Source organism: Amborella trichopoda, chromosome 1 (genome assembly GCF_054954075.1).
Source record: "Amborella trichopoda isolate Santa Cruz 75 chromosome 1, AtrichopodaSantaCruz75HAP2 v2.0, whole genome shotgun sequence".
In the NCBI taxonomy this organism is placed as follows: Eukaryota; Viridiplantae; Streptophyta; class Magnoliopsida; order Amborellales; family Amborellaceae; genus Amborella; species Amborella trichopoda.
The window spans coordinates 40,124,143-40,146,305 of NC_142336.1; the positions used below are offsets into that span (position 1 = coordinate 40,124,143).

The window sequence follows — 22,163 nt, forward strand, 5'->3', positions numbered from 1 at the left end:
ATGATTGCATCACATTTGAGAGTTAAGCATTGTCTCCTTTCTAAAAAATCATTAAGGAGGAGTGTTAAAATTGTTAAAGTGTATGTTTTAGAAATATTATTAATCTTTTCTTGTTTTATTTTGAGTGATGTAGTGAGGTTGTATTTGTAATTATGTGTAATAGGAAGTTATGAAACTACTAGGTGGTTAGTAGTTATTGTTATAAATAGGCCGTTATTGTTGTAAGTAGGTAGTTATTGTAGTTAATATGGTTATAAAAACCTTTATTTAAAGAAATGTGTGTGGTGCGAAAATTGGGTCACATGTATCAAGTTCGTAATGCTTGTACCGCTTTTTAATTAAATAAAAGTTGTTTTTCTTCCACCTCATTTTGATTGTTCTTTTTTTATCTCTTTGATAGTGAGTCTTGGGTTATTGTGATATTGTTGCATTAAAAACATATTATTCCGGTATTGTGACATCTGTTTTTCTCCATAAATTTTAAAAACTATGATATTTATTTTAATAGAGTTTCTTTCTCCTAATCTAACTAATTAATGAGTTCACTGAACCAAGACATATGGAGAGAGAAGCAGAGGGAGAGAGAAAGAGGAGGGCATGAGAGGGGGTATGGAGAGAAAGAACATGAGATAAAGGGGATTATGTAGAGTGAGAGAGGGGCATGAGAGGGAGGAGATTATGGAGAGAGAGATGCCTAACCAGCTCTAGAGCAAGAGAAAAGAAGTTGAAAATTTTAGGAGGATTTTTAAAAAAATCTAATAAGTGATGATTTTAATATTTTTATTTGAAGCACTTTAAATATATTTTTGTAAATATATGGAAATGAATGGGGTTTTATGCTGCCCCCTCTAAAATTCATCTTGAAGATGGATTTTTTTATCCTCTAAAAGTTTTTAGCCAGAGTTGATAATAAATATGAAAAAAAGGGAAATTTAAAAGTTGGAGATGTATTTTATTGGGATTTTTTGTGCAACGTCCATATGTAATTATGTCCAGTGTACTTCTAGACAACGTCCATCTTAACTCACATAAAGCCGTATGTTTTTGGATACACATGTAGGGTAGGGTATAGATATATCTAGGGTTGTTTAGAAACAATTTGATGGAACTCCTTTTTTTTTTTGGAAAAATTATGTATACATTCGTTATAATTTCCGTTATTATCAAAATACCAAATAGTTTTCGTTATTACTAGAATGTTCGTTTTTTTTTTTGTTGGATTTTCGGTTGTTCAAAAACAAAAAATAAGCTCATTTCGGTTCTTGAACAACCGTAAATAACGGAGCTCGTTTAAATATTTAAAACATTTGTTTATATATCAGTGTAGAAAATAAAAATACAAATTCCAAGCTTTTGTCCTATTGTCAGTTGTTCAACAAACAAAAACAAGATATTTTCGGATGTTGAACAACAAAAAATATTCTATTTTTTGTTTTTGAAAAACCGAAAATAGGATTGTGTATTCCAACAAGCTTATAGAATATGCAGTCTTATTTTCCGTTGTTCAACAACCGAAAACAATACATTTTTGGATGTTGAACAATCGAAAACGTCATATTTTTTGATGTTGAACAATAGAAAATATGATTGTGTATTCTAACAAGTTTATGGAATCTGCAGTCCTAATTTCTGTTGTTCAATAACAAAAACAAGACATTTTCGGATGTTGAACAACTGAAAATATCATATTTTCGGATGTCGAACAACCGAAAATGTCCTATTTTCGGTTGTCGAAAAATTGAAAATGTCATATTTTCAGTTGTCGAACAATCAAAAATGTCCTATTTTAGGTTGTGGATATTTTCGATTGTCAAACAATCGAAAATAATGATGCAAATTCAAGTTGTTATATTTTCGGTTGTTCAACAACCGAAAATAAGACATTTTCGGATGTTGAACAACAAAAAATGATCTATTTTGAACAACCGAAAATAGGGATGCAAATTCCAATCTTCTGTCATATTTTTGGTTGTTCAACAAACGAAAAAGGGTAAAAAAGTCATATTTTAAATTTTTTGTTATGAAGTAAAAGAAACGGACATTCCAGTAATAACAGAAACTATTTAGTATTTTGGTAATAACGGAAACTATAACAGACATATACATACTTTTCCCAACTTTTTTTTTAAGAGATTTTATTTAAAATTAAATTTGACTAAATGCTAAAATTTGGTGCGCATTCGTGTAATGTTCAATATTTTTTAAAAATTGGCAAATTCGATGTGCATAAATGGATTTATGGATAATTTATAATCAACAATCATCCACCGTTGTCAAATATTCCATGTAAAACGTGAATTGAATTGCTTATTCTATTTATGTACACTGTAATCTCAAAGTTATAAACCTAAGAATCAGTAACGTCCCAAGATTTATTGGATATCCCATAATTGTGGAGATGATAGGTTACAAATAAGAATAAGTACAACTAATATACATGGCAAATCTATATCCAATACTCCCCTTGGAGCATGAATGAAGATGATGCTCAACTTGCCACTAACATAATTGAACCGTTTGTGCTTGAGGACTTTTGTAAAAGTATCCCGAATTGATTGGAAGTCGAAGTAGTTCAGAGTTGATCTTTTTACAATCAAGGTGGCAATCCAGTTCTATATGCTTCATTCTTTCGTGGAAAACTAGATTGACCACAATGTAGAGCGGCTTTGTTATTGCAAAACATCGTAATGGGTTGAGTGAAGAATACCAAGATCGGGGTGTAGATATTTCAACCAAGTCAACTCACAACTTAGAAGTGCTATAGAGTTTGACAAAACACTAGGAAACTGTGTTTTGTTCGTGGTTTTTCAATAAATTGGGTTGTTACTAAAAAAAGTGCAATAACAACTGCCAGATTGTCGTGTCATCGGGCACTAGCCCAATCGGAATCACAATATCCAATAACATCAAGTTTACTGTAGGAAGATAATGAATTGCCAAGTCCCAGGGCAAACCTGAGGTACCGAAGTAATCATAACGCTGCATCAAGATGAGGTTTATGTGAGCTTTGCATAAACTGACTAAGGATATGGAGACTGAAAATAACGTCCAGACAAGTAATAGTAAAAAATATCAGTATGCCAATGAGCCTCCTATAAGAAGAAGAATCTTCAAGTAGCTCATCATCACTAGAATTTAACTTTAAGTTTTGGTCCATAGGAAATTATGAAGGTTCCAAACATGCCAATATCTTGGAGTATCTTTAATGTATACTTACGTTGGCATAGGAAAAAGGCCCTTACTGGACTTGGCCACATCTATGCCAGGAAATATTTCACTAAACCTAGAGAAAGCCATTTCAAAATCCAATTATAGTAGGATCATTTCCACTATTAATTATATCATTAACATAGATGAGAACACGAATATATTTACCACCATAAAGGCCCGACCCGGTCCCCTCGGCTGGCCCTAAAAAGTAGGGTATGAGCCACAAAACCCGGTCCCCTCGGCTGGCCCTAAAAAGTAGGGTATGAGCCACAAAACCTGGTCCCCTCGGCTGGCCCTAAAAAGTAGGGTATGAGCCATAAAATATGGTTGGAGGGCTAGGCTAGGCCTTGGCCAAGCCATATATATATATATATATATATATATATATATATATATATATATATATATATATATATATATATATATATATATATATGGAAAACTCTTCCCATCTCTTCAATGCTTATAGGTGAAAATGGACAGTGATTTTGCCTACCCTTATCACCATCCAAACTTCATCACAAGGTCATAGTTGTCCGGTAGTGTTTTATTTTTCATTTTTGTTCACTAATCGGAATGACATGAAATTTGGAGCTTTTGTACATCAGGCGCACCAAATAAAAATATTAAAAAAATAATTCGTAAAATATAAATTGACCAAAATACCCCAAAAATTTGGGGGTATTTTGGTCAATTTATATTTTACGAATTATTTTTTTCGTATTTTTATTAGGTGCGCCTCACTAAGATATACACAAGTTCCAAATTTCATATCATTTTGATTAATGAAAAAAGTAAAAATTAAAACACTATCAGACAATTATGACCGTGCAATGAAGTTTGGATGATGATGAGAGTAGACGAAACCACTGTTCATTTTCACCTATAGGCTTTTATATATATATATATATATATTCTATTTTTCCCTCATATTTTTCTTTATTTATGTTTGTCCTAGACCCTAATAAGGTCATGGCAGGGCTAGGGCTAGCACTGATCTACCTAGACTTTGCCCATTGCCACCCTTAATGTAAGGTAGCAACATTAAAATATAAAATTAAGGTGCACCTAAAAAGACGGTTATTGTAACAATCTTAAACTTTCAAAAAAAAAAAAAAAAAAAAAAAAAAAGAAACGAAACTTTTAATAAGTGATGGTCCATATGAGCATGATTGTCCTTAAGAACCATCACCATTTTCAAAGCTTTTAGTTTGAGTTTGTTTGTTTGCTGCTGCCTTGCCACTTCCAGTGAACGTGGACTTTAAGTGTATAAGAGGTAATATAAACGTTACACCTCGTGTATGAGGTGTAACTTCATAAAATATTATTATAAGGTGTCGTAAGAGTTTAAATACGAGAGGCGAGGTTTCTCTCTCTCTCTCTCTCTAACCGAATTTTTATCGGAAGCTCTCTCACAAAATATTTTAGGTAAGTGACATCGTCTTCTTGAAAAATAGTCTGTTTTTAGTAAATAGTGATATTTTCGTTCAGGATATTTATTTTATAAGTTTTGTGTGTAAGTGACATCATCTTCCTGAAAAATAGTATGTTTTTAATAAATAGTGATATTTCCGTCCAGGATCTTTATTTTATAAGTTTTGTGTGTAAGTGACCTTATTGTCTCGAAAAATAATCCGTTCTTTTTAAAAATAAAATGAAATAATTATTTTTACTTATTATCATGAATTTTAGGCGCGATAAATTTTATGTGCACGCGACCTCATTATCTTGAAAAATAATCTTTTTAATAAAAATTGTGATATTTTATCTATGTTAGAAATTTTAAATGCTGTAAATTCTTAGAAAAATAAATTTATTTATTTTTCTTGTCTATTGTTAGAAAATTTTAGATACTGTAAAATTATTAAAAATAAATGTAATGTTTCTGCTGTTAGTAAAATTGTGAAAATTCTTTCTACTGTTTTTGAATATTTAGACATTGTAAATTTCATGTGCAAATGACTGCCTTATTATTTGAAAACTGATATTTTTGCATTTGATTATAGTATTGTCTGTGAAATGTTCATTTGTCAATTGATATCCCATAAATTGTGATAATTTTGTATTCTTAAATTTTTATAAGAGTTTTTCTATACATATTAAATTGGCAATTATGCTAGAATGTCTTTACGAACTGCTACCTTTCTAAATTTGAGCCCAAAATATTTAATTGGTTATTTTTGAAATGTTATTGAAAGTGAATGTTATTAATGGTTTTAGTGAGATTCATATTAATGATTCCAGTGATATGTTGAGTACATGATATTGCTGCTTTCGAATGTTTAAAGAGATTTAGAAATAATTTAAGTATGCAAGTGGACTCATCCGGTTCGCCGGTGAGGTATAAGTGGACCTATCTGGGACGTCGGTAGGGATTAAGTGAACTCATCCGGTACGCCGGTGAGGTATAAGTGGACCTCCAGGGATTAAGTAGACCTATCTGGGACGCCAATAGGGATTAAGTGGACCCATCAAGACGCTGATGGAGTATATATGTGACCTACTTGGGACGCCAGTAGGGTATTTTGTGAAATCCTTTGAATTATGCACTACCGTTAAAGTGTTATATGCATTTCAATTATTCAAATTATACTTAATTATGCATTTATTGAAAGTGAAACTGTTGATGCATTTCGGTTAATATATCTCCTTTTGGAAAATATTGATATCTTCCAACCATGATTATTTTTAGGATTATGATGATCACTTACTGAGTAGCCAAACTCATCAAACTATGTTAAACATTTTTTTCAGGATAACTACGGATTCATTTTGAGTGCTAGTCAAGATCAACTTTGGAAGATATTGTTGTTGTGCTAGCTTTCTTTATTTACTTTGTAAAACCTCGCCACTGTAAATTTGTCCTATCAAGAGTTGTATATATGTTTTGGACAGTCACATCTCAAGAATATCTGTATTGTAAATTCTTGGGGTGTGACAGTTATGAAGTTGAAAAACCCTCTAATTGATCACCTCGACATCAAGATGTATAAATATACATATAAAAAAAATATTTTTGAGTCCTAAAAATAGTGCATCTAGCAACCCATTATTAGGACCACCCATTTTCAAGATTTTCACATGTTTATTGATCTACTTGATTTAAAAAAAATTCTATAATTTGCAATAAAAATGAAAATTTGAGGCCATCCTAAAAATGTTTTACAACAAAATTATTTCTTTTAATAAAGGATGAGGTTTCTATAAAGCCTAGGCTTTATGGAAACAAAATAAAGCCTCACATCACATCCTTGTATTGAAAGTACTCGGACAACGAAAATCTCTATGATGATTTTAAAATAAATTTCTAATACAAACAATAAATTTTGAAACTTACAAAGTGGTACAAATTTTGTGGATCTATGAGCATTTATTTTTAAAGCAAAATAGAGCGTTTAGATAATTTGTTACAATATGTATTATTTTTAGAGCTTAGAAATCCTATTTTTTTTTCACAACCATAATATTCAAGAAGATGATTGATGTAAAGCTTTTCTACTTACAATTTTAAATGAGTAATGAGGTGAGGATTTACTTATTTTTATAGGGCTGCAGCCCTATCAAAATAAAATAGAAAAAGTTTATATAAGGATACAACCTTATAATGTAGAACTATGGATGCACCTCAAAAATCGATCCGAAAAGGTAGTTTTAATGTTGAAAAACCCATTCATTAATTATCTAGATATCGAGATATGATCATGAAAAATAAAAAGATTTTAAATCTTAAAAATAGTTTATTTTACAACATATTATCTACACAGTTCATTTTCAAGATTTTCATACGTTGATCTACTTGATTTTAATGATTTTTGAAATTAAAAATTTTATAATCAGATATAAAGATAGATTAATTTTATAATTAGATATAAAAATAAATTTTGAGATAATCCTAATAACATTTTACATAAAAATTATATACCATCATAAAATTTGAGCTTTGATTGTTGAATAGCGCAACCTCATGCAAACCACATCCCATGCCTGCCTTGATGTAATCGAACACATTTGAGCCATTCAATGGCGTAAGATGAGCGCACCTACAAATTCTTGCTCCTTGCCCCTCTGTGTTTTAGTTCTCGATCGTTTCCAGCTCATGGATGATGATGACGATGATAAAGAGCTCCGATCGTTTCTTCGATGCTCTTGACATATTTCCAGCTTCTTCTAAGGATTCTTCTAATGGATTTGACTCTTATTTCTCAGAGAACAGAGAGAATTCTGTCCCCAAAGGTTGGAGTGAGAATTCTCGGCACGATCAAACCCTAGAATTCTATAATGCTGGAGAAACAAGCGAACTCTGTAGTAGAATGAAAAACATCGATTTCTTTGATGCTTTTGATGAACCTCTGGCTTATGATGAACCTGATGTCCATTTTGTAGAGAAGGGAGAGATTTTTGAAGGTTTGAGAGAGAAGTTGCAGCGCGATGGAGGCCTAGAATCATCTTCTGTCACTGAAATTAACCAGTTATTTAAGAGGAGGAATATGCGTTTTTTTGATGCTCTTGATGAATTTCGGCCATCTTATCAAGAAAGGTTGGGCAGAGATCCAACTGGTGATTTTTCAGAGGAGGGTGATATTTCTGTGCTTGAAAGTTTGGAAGAGAAGTCGCAGAGCAATCAAACCCTTGATTCATCTTCTGTTGCAGAAAGCCGCCAGCTTTTTAAGAGAAGAAAGAAAAGATCCCTGAATTACATATTTGATCCTAAAATTGAATATCAAAGGTGCGATTCATTGTCCCGTAGCTCTACTTCTGATGGATTCAGTAACATAGATGGCTTTAAAGACAAAAATTTGGGAGTATCAATTGCTAGAAATGAATGTGAGAAGGAGAATTTAAGTTTGGTTAACTCTGGCAATGATAGTGATAACATGGGAATAAATTTCGCGGTTTCAATTGTGAGAAATGAGTATGACGCAGAGAAGTTAAATTTGAATGTCAATAGAAGGGACCATTTACATGAGATTTCTTCTGCTTCATCTATGAAAAATGAGTTTGATGGAGATTTTCTAAATTCTTCAGCTTCTATGTTGGGTCAAAGTCAAATCAGTTTTAAAAATGATTGCTTCCCTGATAAATCTAGGGTTTCGCATTCAACAAGTGAAATGGATGATGATTTGAAAGGAACTGATTCTCTGACTTCTGGTCTAAGTTCGGGAGAAATTAATGGCAGAAGTGGTCGAATCAGTAGCACTAGTGATGGTTCAGGTGGGGTTTCTTTATTGACTGTGGAAGGTCGTGGGGTTGGTGTCCAACCTTCTTCTGCATTCAGTTCAATTGTGGGCAGTGGTGATAGTGTCAGTAGAAGGAAAGATGATAAATTAAATGTTTCATCTATACTTTTCCTCAAGAGAAATGAATCTCATGAAGGCATAAGAAGCATTGATTCTTTGCCTCTTAAATCTAGATTGGGTTTAAATCATAGCAGAAGTAGTGTCGTAATTAGTGGTAACAATGAGTTATGTGGTATTTCTAAGGGTCCATTTGAGGAAAGGGAATCTGAGAAAGGCTTAGCAGTAGTTGATTCTTTGGCGTCCAGTTGTTTGGGCACGGTGGTTTCTGAAGGGGTTGTCGATACTGAAGATAATGTAGGATTGAGTAGGAGGTATTCTGTAGCTTCAATTGGAGATTTTTTGGTTTGGGTTGCTAGATTCATACTTAAATCCATTGAATTTCAGTTAGGTTTATTTGTTAAATTTATATGTTTTCCAATTTGGTTGCTTCAAACCTCTTTAAAATGTGTCATCCACCCATTCCAAATTGTAATCCTTGCAAGGGAAAGCACAAATAGCATCTTGTCTAAAGTTTACACCTTCCTACCTGATCGGGTTGGTATGTTTGTTCAAGGGAATTTTTGGGAAGAACTATCAATTGCTAAATTGGTGAAGAGGATTGGATGGGGTTGTTTCTGGTCATCCTATGTTGGGTCTATCCTGATTCTTCTTTTTCTTATGGCCTTTTTCATGGGGGGGATTGTGATGCAAAATATTGTGGAGAAACCAATTCAGATGACAGAGACCTTGAATTTTGATTATACGATGTCCAGTCCGGTTGCGATATCGCCAATTAAATCCTGTTGTGTGAGCGCTCCTTATGAGAAATATAGAGAAAAGTTGAAGCCTGTAAAGTGTACAGGACAAAGACTTATCCCAGCCAACCATAAATTGCAGCTCACTATCTCGTTAACTTTGCCAGAATCAGATTACAACAGGAAACTTGGAGTCTTCCAGGTATTGTCTTATTGCGTACTCGACTCTAGCTTTTTGTGATGCTTCTTTCAATTTAATATTTATTGGTTTGTGTTTGTCTTTGCTTTTTGGGTTTTCATATGACAGAATCTGTCTTAATCTCATGGAAGATGATGGTTGGTTGCCCTTGGGTTTTGTTAAATTTGGGTAATTTTGCTCCTTGTGACTTGAACTTGGCACTTTGCCTATAATTACTGGGTAGTATGCAAGGAAATGTTCCTTAAGGTGATTTCTATCAATTGAGGAATCATGTTCTAGACTAAAGAGGGTCTCCCCAGAAAAAAAATAAAATAAAGCGAAATGGAAAGGACCCTGGAGCATGGTCATTGATGTAACTTTTTTGAAACATTAATGTATGCTTATGTAGAATATTGATTCACATCTGCTGGACGCTCAAAAAAGATGAAAAGTAGGAAACACATGGTTTGTTGCAACATTGTCACATCCTTCTTATACTAGACTTGGTCTGTGGATAACCCAAACAGCTGGTTTACTTTTTGATGGATATAACTAATGTGTCAGGTGCTATAGCATACCTGATTTTTGCTAGAATCAAGCGCCATTCATTCACTCACTCACACCCAGCTACAGATATGCTTTTTTTTTAAGTTTTGCAAAGTCGAAAACATCACTAGTTTTCTTTGGACTAATTTTTGGAGAGCATCACATGATCAACATTACAGATGTTTATAAATTGGCAATAAGAATTACATTTGAAATAATGGAACCAGTGTTGCAGAGTTATGAAGTAGAGCAAGGTCAGTATCTGGGCGACTTCTACTGCAGCATTAGTCAACTTCTGAAGGAACTCAAACTGCTAGAATGTCCTCTGCATTCCACTGCATTCTTTAGAAGTTAGAACCAAAGACATACAATATGAGATCTATATGGAGATCTATTACATATGGTGAAGGCAATGGCAATAATTGTGAGCTGGAGTCTTCTTTATTTGTATGTCGGTTTCTGTAGGACTACCCTATAGTGGGTAAACCAATGGAAAGCAAACACCACTGCCCTAATGTCGAAAAAATTACAAATACTGGACTTCTTTTGTGTTCCTAGAAGAATTATCCGGCATGGTAGAAAGCATTTTCTAGTTGACAGGGGATCCGTGTGTGGTCAACGTTTGAGTGAGAAACATTAGAAGCAGGAGTTTCCATGTCTACAGTTGAGAATAGTTTTGAGAGCAGAACATGCCCAGGTGCTCACTTTTGCTGGTTTCTTTAGCTGTAATAGAGCATACCAGGAGTTTCCATGTCTACAGTTGAGAATGGTTTTGAGAGCAGAACACGCCAAGGTGCTCACTTTTGCTGGTTTTTTAGCTGTAATAGAACATACCAGAACTTTTTATTTTCCCTTGTTCCTAATGTTCCAAGGGTCATCATTGTCCTGCCATAGCAAACTCCACTAGAGTCTGGCAAAATTTTAGAGGTTTTTCCACTTATTAGTGTTCCTTTTTAAGGGATTTAAGAAAAATAAAATAAATTTTTTAAAGATATGGAGAAAAGGGAAAGAGAAAATTTAAGAGAAATCTTAAAAGCTATTTTTTAATAAAATGGAATGGCTTTCTATATGCAATTCCATTACTTAAATTATTTAGAAATACTAAATGGTCAAGCTGGCATGGCGGACCATTTGATTGCGATAGAGGGCATGTCTTAGCCTGGCTAGGATAAGTGCAGCATGCATATCTGTTGCAATTGCAGACTTTTTCCGCATTAATGTTTTCTCTCTTGTCAAAGGTTGTTGTTGAGGTCATTGACACTTGAAAAGAACACTGAACACACTGAGGTGTCTTTCTCACCTAGCAAGTTTTATTTATGGTGTAGATTCTCAATTTATTGGCATGACAATATGACATGCTTTTGGTGAAGCTAATCCGTAGATGCTAATGAAGCAAGCATTATCAGAGACTAGACAGAAGCTCAGGTATTCTCTCAAGTGTCGAAGGATTTTGGAGATTGTTATTATGGTCATTGATTCTTGAAAAGGACATTTTTAGATGTTGACTTTTTCCCCTAGTGAGCTTGGTATTATGGTGTAAATTCTAAATTTATAGGCATGGCATTACATCATGATTATATCGAAGCTAAGCAAGCATCATCAGAGGCTGGACAGATCCTCAAATATTGGAGACTTCCCACCCTAACAACCATTTCCCCCTCCCTCCCTATTGTCAACTATTTCAATGACATGGCTGGTGCCATGAACAATGAGAAGAAGGATCAACATGAACAGTTGAATCAGTTGAACCAGTTTTTTAAAAAACGGCGAGTCAAACCGGACTCGCCCGGTTCGACTTGGAAACACGCGTGCCCGTGCCGGTTCCAACCAAAAACCAGGAACCGCCCGGTTCTAGAGTGGAACCGCCGGTTCCCATTCGGTTCTATCCGGTTCAGCCCGGTTCAGCCACGTAACGCATGACACGCACGTGCGAGCGTGCCCCACGTACACTCACACGTGCACACGTGTGTTTAAGCGCACGTGCGAGCGTGCCCCACGCACACTCGCACGTGCACACGTGTGTCCAAGCGCATGTACGAGCGTGCCCCATGCACTCACACGTGTTCAGCCCGGTTCACACACGTAACGTATGACACGCACGTGCAAGCGTGCCCCACGCACACTCACACGCGCACACGTGTGTCCAAGCGCACGCACGAACGTGCCCCACGCGCATTCGCACGTGCACACGTGTGTCCAAGCGCATGTACGAGCGTGCCCCACGCACTCACACGTGTTTTCTCTCTATTGTCAAAGGCTTTATGAGATTGTTGTTGAGGTCATTGACACTTGAAAAGGACACTGAACACACTGAGGTGTCTTTATCACCTAGCAAGTTTTATTTATGGTGTAGATTCTCAATTTATTGGCATGACAATATGACATGCTTTTGGTGAAGCTAATCCGTAGATGCTAATGAAGCAAGCATTATCAGAGACTAGACAGAAGCTCAGGTATTCTCTCAAGTGTCGAAGGCTTTTGGAGATTGTTATTATGGTCATTGATTCTTGAAAAGGACATTTTTAGATGTTGACTTTTTCCCCTAGTGAGCTTGGTATTATGGTGTAAATTCTAAATTTATAGGCATGGCATTACATCATGATTATATCGAAGCTAAGCAAGCATCATCAGAGGCTGGACAGATCCTCAAATATTGGAGACTTCCCTGCTCCACTCATTTCGTTATTACCACCCTAACAACCATTTCCCCCTCCCTCCCTATTGTCAACTATTTCAATGACATGGCTGGTGCCATGAACAAAGAGAAGAAGGATCAACATGAACAGTTGAATCAGTTGAACCAGTGTTTTAAAAAACAGCAAGTCGAACCGAACTCGTCCGGTTCGCCTCGGAAACACGCGTGCCCGTGGCGGTTCCAACCAAAAACCGGGAACCGCCCGGTTCTTGAGTGGAACCGCCGGTTCCCATTCGGTTCTATCCGGTTCAGCCACGTAAAGCATGACACGCACGTGCGAGCGTGCCCCACGCACACTCACACGTGCACACGTGTGCTTAAGCGCACATGCGAGCGTGCCCCACGCACACTCGCACGTGCACACGTGTGTCCAAGCGCATGTGCGAGCGTGCCCCACGCACTCACACGTGTTCAGCCCGGTTCACACACGTAACACATGACACGCACGTGCGAGCGTGCCCCACGTACACTCACGCGCACACGTGTGTCCAAGCCCACGTGCGAGCGTGCCCCACGCACACTCGCACGTGCACACGTGTGTCCAAGCGCATGTGCAAGCGTGCGCTACGCACTCACACGTGTTCAGCCCGGTTCACACACGTAACGCATGACATGCACGTGCAAGCGTGCCCCACGCACACTCACACGCGCACACGTGTGTCCAAGCGCACGTGCGAGCGTGCCCCACGCACACTCACACGCGCACAGGTATTTTTACACACATTTTATATTTCATATTGCATAGGTATTTATATACCAAAGTTGAATACCCATCTTTCGATGTGGGATAATTCCCAAACATCATTAAATGAAAACGAAATGTAAATATAGTCTATTAATCAGCAATTTATAATCACACGTAGTTAGATGGCTTGATGGTTATGACTTTGATTTTTTTACTTGAGGTCCCAAGGTCGAATCCCCTTGGGCATCCCCTTGGGCATGTGTTGCATTCGAATCCCCTTGGGCATGTGTTGCATTTTTGTTGTGTATACAGTGGTTAATATAAATATAAATTTTTTTGTTGTATTCGAATCCCCTCGGGCATGTGTTGTATTTTTGTTGTATATATAGTGGTTGGTATAAATATAAATATTTTTGTTGTGTATATAGTGGTTGGTATAAATATAAATATTTTTGTAAATAATATAAAAGACATAAAAAAATGAAAAAATAAAAAAATTAATTTTTTATATAAAAGTTAATTTTTGTTGTATATAGTGGTATAATTATTTTTGTAAATAATATGAAAGGTATAAAAAAAATAAAAATAAAAAGTTTATTCTATTTGAAATCTCCATCTTTCTACTAACAATCTCTTGTACTAAATTTATTATAGAAACCTAAAAAAATAAATTTTTGAAAAATTGAAGTGTTATTTCCAAAATTTGTACGCATTTTATTAATTTTTACATTGATAACCAAATCTTTTATTTTATTTATGAATTTTTACATTAGAAATCATGTAATGTACTATTTTTCTTACAGTTGTCAATAATACATTTTAAATTAGATAATATTATAAAATATTTTTAATTTGTTATTATTTGTCTAATAAAATAATTATAAAATGTAAACTAATAATTGTAATTTCAGTATATAATATTATAATTAGTGAGGTTGTAATAATTTTGGATTATAGTTATTTAAGCTGTAATAGTTTGGGTTTTTTTAGCGGGTTAGGGTTTTTCGCCAAAACGAGATTTTAATGGCCATTCTTTCATTGATTAGTCTACTCTTTATAATAGTCCATATATAATTATATATTTTATCCATGATAATTTTATGATTTTTCTTTTATGTGATGCAAATTTAATAGTTAAAATAAGTTTATACAGGGAAAGAACATCTCAATATTCACAAATTGATAAAAAAAATGAAAGTTAATAATGTAGTACCCTCATTTTTTATTGGATTCCTTAAAAACAACATTTATAATGAATTTTAATAATTTTTTCGAATTTTTTTGAAGCTTTAATCCTACCGATTCAGCCGATTCCCGATCTGGATCGTCGATTCGCATATCCGGATCGGTTTTTGAGGTGCCCGATCCAGGTCACCGGTCCGCTTTTTAAACCATTGAGTTGAACAAATTAAGATCCTTCTTCATTGTTAGCACATCTGCATGCATCCCATTGATCGTCCTGCAGAAAACCTACCCTTCCTTGGAGTATGTTAATGGCAAACCAAAGGTAATCCTAGAAGAGGAATCACAGCAAACAAGAGATGAATTCAAGAATTGTTTAGTTGGGTTTTTTTTTTAAGACCTCAAAGGAGTTTTTGGTGCTAAAGATCGAACAAATTTGAAAGATAATGGGTTGTCTTTCAAGTCATCACTAATAGGAATTCACACATTAAATTTCAGACTTGTGAAGACTTAGTCAAGGTTACAAATGGCAGCTTTTGGTTCTGTTATGACTGATTTCTTCATCTCAAAGGCTGGAGGGGACTCTGCTAGGAATCCCAAAACTCATTTGATTCACAACTGGTTCAACAACCAAATCTTCCATCATGCCGTTTGTCTCCTATCTCATTGGTCGAATTGCAATAGCCATTGGAAAACCAGTTTCCATGGACAATGCTACAAAAGAAGAAAGACAATTAAATGTGGTGGACCATATGTGGATATTCCAGTTGGTTCAGATTTACCAATGTCAGTTGACTCATCATCATCTTCATTTTAGCCTTTTTCCATATAATTGGGGTTGGCTACATGAATCTTGGTTCTCCATTCAACTCTATTAAAAGTCATGTCCTCAGTGAGGCCATAAGTCCCCATAACTTTTCGGACTACTTCCAACTATGTCTTTTTAGGCCTACTCTTTGCCCTTTTCAGTCTTTCCACTTGAACTAACTCGCACCTCCTAACAGATGTTGTACTCGGTCGTCGCCATACATGGCCAGCCCACTTAAGGCTACTCTTTCTCATTTTATCGCCTATTGGTGCCACACCTAAATTCTCTCGAATAGATTCATTTCAGATTCTATCTCTTTCTTGTCTTGCCACTCATCCATCTCAACATCCTCATCTCCGCTACACTCATTCTTTGGGTATATTGTTTTTTATCCGCCCAACATTCTGCCCCATAGAACAAAGCTGGTCTCATTGTTGTCCTATAGAACTTGCCCTTTAGAACTTGTCCTTCAACCTCATTGTTATGTGATGATCACATAAAATTTTAGTTACATATATCCACTTCATCCACCCAGCTCTAATTTTGTGTGCGACATCTTCCTCGATTTTTCTATTTTCCTGGATTATCGATCCAAGATATCGAAAGTGCGGTCTTTTTTATATTTCCTGACTGTCAATCTTGACTACTTCCTCGTCTCTACTCCTATTATTACTAACTTGCACTCCATATATTCTGTCTTAGTCTGACTAATTTTAAAACCATTGGATTCTAGTGCATTCTTGCAAAGTTCTAACTATTCTAGAGAATTCCTCCAAAGTTCCAACTTTGTGCTGACGCTGTTTCAGGTTTTATCAATCAAAACTATGTCATTTGCGAACACCATGCACCACGGTACTTCAACCTGTAGGTGCCTAGTTAAGTCGTCCATACCTAAGACAAAGAGGTACGAGCTCAATGCTGACCCTTGATGTAGACCTAGTGTCACTGAAAACTCATTCGTCTCTCCATTAGTTGTTCGTACACTAGTTAGCACTTGTACATTTCTCTCACCAAGTCGATGTAGTGTCTAGAGACATGTCTTTTCCAACACCCACCAAATCAAATTTCAGGCACTCTATCATAAGCTTTCTCTAGATCAGTAAAAATTACCAATGTAAGTTGACTAAGGAATGAATATTTGATTTTGATCAAACAAACTATCGAATGCAAGAGAGTGCCCAAACTGTTTTGGGTTTTGGAGATATCTATTACAGATTAAAAAAGGGGAGGATATCAGCACCACCATGGAAATATGAGGAGATACAACACTTCTCCTTATCAAAAAGCAAGATCTAGATTTCTCACTGGAGGATGGAAAAAGAGAACGCCCTCAACCCCTTGGACACATGGAAAGCAAACCTAGATCTAGGATTCTTGTCTATTGAGAACTCAAAAGAAAAAGAGGGCTTGCTTAAGCTCATAATCTATTTCAAATACAAATTCAAAAGTTGCCAATCAAAAGCTCAAACAAAGAAGAGTCTGGTCCAGTCTGAATTCTGGCCCTTCCCGCTCGTCTGTTGCTAGGTCCGGGAATGGCGCCAGGCGAGGGTGCCGCTATGCCCCACAGCTCTGCTGCCTGCAGCTGGCTCATGGACTATGCAAAAGAATCGAGGCTGGGAGGTCTCGTCACATCCATAGCCCCCTGCCCCCGGCCCCGCCCCCCCTTTGGTGATTGACTGAACAAATAGGCCTAGATCTATGCCCCTTAATGAATCGAATGGTCCTTCGACCTTCCTTCGTTTGATTCCGACAGTCGGCATAAATCTCATGAGACCCGCCCACTATTACTACGCTACGAAAAAAACCCAGCCCTTTTCCTTCGCTACTAGGAGAGTAAGTAACTTATATTAGCGCCGGACATTTAGTCGAATTTATCGTGTCATGTACAACAAACATTTTCAAATGGTAGCACCAAACCAGAGTGCTACACTCCATAGCATCACAACATAGTGCTATGCTTTCTCCTGTACCATCTCAGCAGATGCTACAACCCCAAGAATGCCCTTAAATGGCATGAGAGAGAGAGAGAGAGGGGTAAAAAAAAAAGAAAAAAAGAAGGTAATGTGAACAAGTAAAATCATCAAGTCACATTACATTCAATAGGTTTTGAAAGGAAAAGGGAATTAACAAGTTCGTCTTCTCAATGTATATGAGTGGATCACGGTGAGAACATATGAATGGATAATGCTACAATTATTGTACTCCTAGTTGGACTACCATCACGAGCCTATTGTATATGCATTTTTGAAGTTTCATGTAATGGGTGCAGTCCCCAGACATCTCATGCTAGCTTTGCAAAGAAAGGGGAAACATCATTTTCTCTCCACTTGGCCTTCCAAAATGTTAATCCAGATCTACAAATCATATTAGAGTAAATTTCCAAAATAAAATAAAATAGTGAGAGAGAAAAAAACCACTACCATTTCAAATTGAAATCCAAATTAAAAAAGCGTGCAACCTATAGCACCATGGTATCATTCTACGCTCATTCAAAGTATACCGCCCGTAGCACCACCAAAGTATGCTAACCCCAAATCGTGTCTTGAAAGGGTTACAAAGAGGCCAAGTAAATGACAAATTTATGACTTGCACTCAATTAATTAACCTAGGATAGTTCTCTTCATACCATTAAAGAAAATTAGAGTTTGAGCTAACTGTAATATGTTAGGATACTATTTTCATGTTTAGCTTTTTGTATCCCTGATCCCATAATTTAACTGCAGTCATGACCTCTTGTATATCTCTGTTTTACATATCAATTCACGGGATGATATTTCTTCTGTTTAGCTATTGGCACTCATTCTCTATATCCTTGCAGAGAGCTCTGCATATTTAGGTATAAATACCATTGCAATTTTCCCTTTCATAAAAAAGCCTGAAAATTGGGTTTTTGTTATTTAAATGTACGTGCAAAATACATCACAGATTTGTGACTTTCAATTGTCAACTGGTCACCATATTTACGGAAATTCTTGTCTTCTTGTTTCTTTCTTGATCCTAGTTATTGTTGGAGCAATACCGAGATGTCCCTTCACTAGGATAATAGGCATATGTTCTCAAAGATATCAACAATTGGTCCTTGTATTTATGTTTCTATAGCAATAATTAGGTTTGTATTTAAGATACTTTTGGATATTCAGGTTGCAGCAGAATTCATCTCTAAAGATGGTACAGTCATTTCTCGTTCAAGCCAACCATGCATGCTGCGGTTTAAGAGCCCAATGATCCACAATGCTAAGATCATCCTGAATAGTGCTTCTCTTATTGCTGGCTATGCCATGGAGTCCCAAACCCTCCAATTGAAGATGGAGGGATTCACCGAGGGATACAATCCCACTGCGTGTATACGAGTCACCCTTGAACAGCGAGCTGGATACGAACATGGTGCTGGTATACCTGAAATTTATGCTGCTGATATGCTGTTAGAATCTGAACTTCCTCTACTTAAAAGAATCATATCGAGTTGGAAAATTACTATATTTATATGGGTTAGCACTGGGATTTTTGTCATGCAAGTACTAGCGATTCTTGTTTGCTGTAGACATCTTATATTTCCTAGTCCAAGGCCCCGAAATTGTTCGGCTAATACCGGAGGTGGGGTTAATTCTGTTAATAGAAGTGGTGCCGTTAAAGAGAATTCCAAGACCAGGGATGTGCAGTAACGCAATTGGAATTGGTATGCCAAGGTTTAAAAGTAATTGTAGACTTGGACAAGGGCGAGTAGTGGCATGCTATGTTAGATTGCACCCGTTCCGTAGATTGGCACCTTGCACAATGTGTAGTCCATCAAGGTTGTCTGAACATTCGAATGAGAAATTTGTTCAGTCCTCAGGTATGGTGCTCTAACTTGTATACATGTATAACAGTAGAGATGAAAACTTTCCCTTGAGGTTCTTGTTTGAGGAGAGGTAGCTATTTTCCTTTCAAATCAGACCATAGCTATCAGGATCACTCAATCTAGATGCTGATTCCGCTTTGGAATCTACTCCAACACTCTTTGAGAGAGATCTTCAAGGGACATCGATTTCAAAATTTTTGGATGTTGATTGTCCTTGTTAGCAGATCAAGGTCCCAAAAGGTTGGAAGCAATCCCGACATTTTGAGGACTGAATTGTTTAATAAATTTTTACAAAATATTAGTAGTCTTAAAATACTTCTATTTCTTAAGATAACACTGTTTAATTCTAGTTATTTATTAAAAATTGTAAAACTAGACAGTTAGTCTGAATTTCTTATGTAATAGGTTCTGAGCGAGATTTCCACGAGGTCGGATTAGGATCACTATGCATGGTAAGGCGGCAGAAGCAGGCCGCATATGCGAACACCTAGGTTTTTCTAGTTCTTATTGGGGGTTTGCGTTGGATATCGCATAAATGAATAAAGGGTGCGTTTTGTATAGAGCCTAAGCTTTAAACAATCAAATTAGAGCCTACCTTCAAATAGTATCGAGAAATGTAGTTTCCATACTAAAAATATCTGTGATAGTCTTAAAATATATTTTCATCTTTATTTATAAAGTTTTAAACTTAAAAAATAGTAGATCTATGAAAATTTGAAAATCTTGAAAATTGACGGTCCAAAAATGTGTTACAAAATACATTATTTTCAAAACTTGAAATCCATTTTTTTTTCATGCGTATGCATCTTGATGTCGAGATGATATTTGGGCATCAAAACAAGTTCTTCTAGTACATTTTTGGAGGTAGGTTCAAATTTAATTGTTTAGAGCCTCGGCTCTATATAAACTTTTCCATGAATAAATAAAACATTTTTCTAAGGGGAAAAAGAAAAAATCCGAACACACTAAACACAGACGAATTTAACCGAATACAAGGGCCTATTTATCGATACTTCAATTACTCAAGTATGTATGTAGTGTAGGATACAACAAAACATTATCATGTCACAAAACAACCTGAAGTCTTGAAACAACAAAGCAAGTAACAAATCAATCCAACAACTCCAGTATATATTGCAGGATGCAACAAAACAAAATCAAATCGCAAAACAACCTAAAGTCTTTAAACAATAAAGACAACAAATCAAACTCGAGCCTCACATATATAAGATACATGAAATCTATATCCAAAATTAAAACAATAAAGTAACAAGAAACTACATAGTAATTAAGAAACAGAAATAGCAATCACCTAAATATGTGAAGGGTTTTGTCAGGATACTGCTGTATACGGAGTATTTTTTTAATTTATTCAATATTTTTGGACAGCTTAAAATGTAGTGGCTTTTTGTTTAGGGGTATTTTAAGTCATTAATTAAGGATCAAGTCGAGATTCATGATAAAAAGAAAAGCATTAATTAATTATAGTGGAGAATGACATCATCTATATAAAGTGTGAAATTACCTATATAAAGCATTAATTGTTTTTAACTATTATAGAATGTCAGTGCTTGCTTATAAAAATATCAATTTTATCCGTCCTAATGACAAAAAATACTCGTTAAAAAAAATTTGTAGGGTAATGAATATTAAAAAATATTGAGCATATTAAAGAAATACTCCATGTGTAGGAGTGCCTTAATATTTGGGTATAATTTTTGTTTATCCTAACTTTGACTTAATATATCCTTGAGAAGGCCTTATCTCTTATTACACTCTTATTTAGATTACGCATGATGGATTCTACATCCGGACTAAGGGGTTGAGGTCATGAGCATTCATAAAGTTCCTGGGATGACATCTGATATATGACCCCCCCTAGTATGAGTATAGTTCCAAAGATGTGTATTAACCCTAATTTGCCCCCTTACAAGACTCTCTAGTGAATTTGCGACAATTACAAGACTCTCTGGTGAATCTACCCCTCGTTCCGCAAATGCTCTGGTGGATATGCAAAAAACTCTAGTTATTCCATTTCACACGTTTCAATACAAATATAATCTACCTTCAAAGATTATTATTGAAAAGATACTCCAGGAGTGTTACCCACATCTTGTAAAACCTGGACGTCCAAAGATTTTGTAAATACATTTCAAAATATTACTTACGTTAAACTTGTAGAAAGGATAAGGCCTTTCATCCAAGTCACTCTGGCCAGAAGACACTATCTTTTTAGAATTACGTGCTATGATAAAGGTGAGACACATGTTTAAGAAGTGGCGAAGACTGTAGAATTCATAAACAATCATGCAGAACTACATGTCATAATCAGAGATAGACACGTGGGCCATTACAAGCACTATATCTCAATTTTTGGGTACGATCAAGAGCCACTAATCGAAGTGTTCGACAATTATAAATAACTCAATAAAGGACAAAGCAAAGAGGAGAGAAGAGTGCGCAGTAATACAATCATTGAGAGATAGCAGTCATATTAAAATATTTGTCAGTGTTTTCCATTGTATGTATATGAACGAGTTCATACAAGTCGCTGCATTAATAAGACTCACTCACTAATTCTTGCATATTTCTTAGCTTGATGAATTCATCTGTGACTTATTAAATAGGGGTTTTTGACATTGCTATTGTATGGGACAAGGGATGTAATTAACAAGGCATCCATGTATACCTTGGAATTGGTTGATTCCTAGAAATAAAATAAAGCTCTATTCAAGGATACGTTGACAAAGTGATTGTTGAAGTACTTTTGAGTTTGTTTTATGTTCTTCACACATTTTAGCTTAAAATTACCCGAACACTTTGGCGACTCCACAAGGGAGCAATTCAGCTCTCTTCTTTGTTGGATTTGATGCTATAAAAAGTTACCCACATAAGAAAATCTCATATTATATGGGATTGAGATATTCTCATATTATGTAGGATTGAGATATTTCTTTATTATGTGAGATTGATATTGATATTGATATTTG

General features: G+C 35.6%; 1 protein-coding gene across 1 annotated transcript; it reads left to right on the top strand.

Annotated features, from left to right (window-relative positions):
• Positions 1 to 7,309: 7,309 nt before the first annotated feature.
• LOC18437511 (Putative adipose-regulatory protein (Seipin)) lies at positions 7,310 to 19,263 on the top strand. The gene is made up of 2 exons (XM_006847720.4): positions 7,310 to 9,443; positions 18,476 to 19,263. Exons 1-2 carry the CDS (start codon positions 7,311 to 7,313, stop codon positions 18,995 to 18,997), a joined length of 2,655 nt encoding a protein of 884 aa, XP_006847783.2. The 5' UTR covers position 7,310; the 3' UTR covers positions 18,998 to 19,263.
• The last annotated feature ends 2,900 nt before the right edge of the window (positions 19,264 to 22,163 follow it).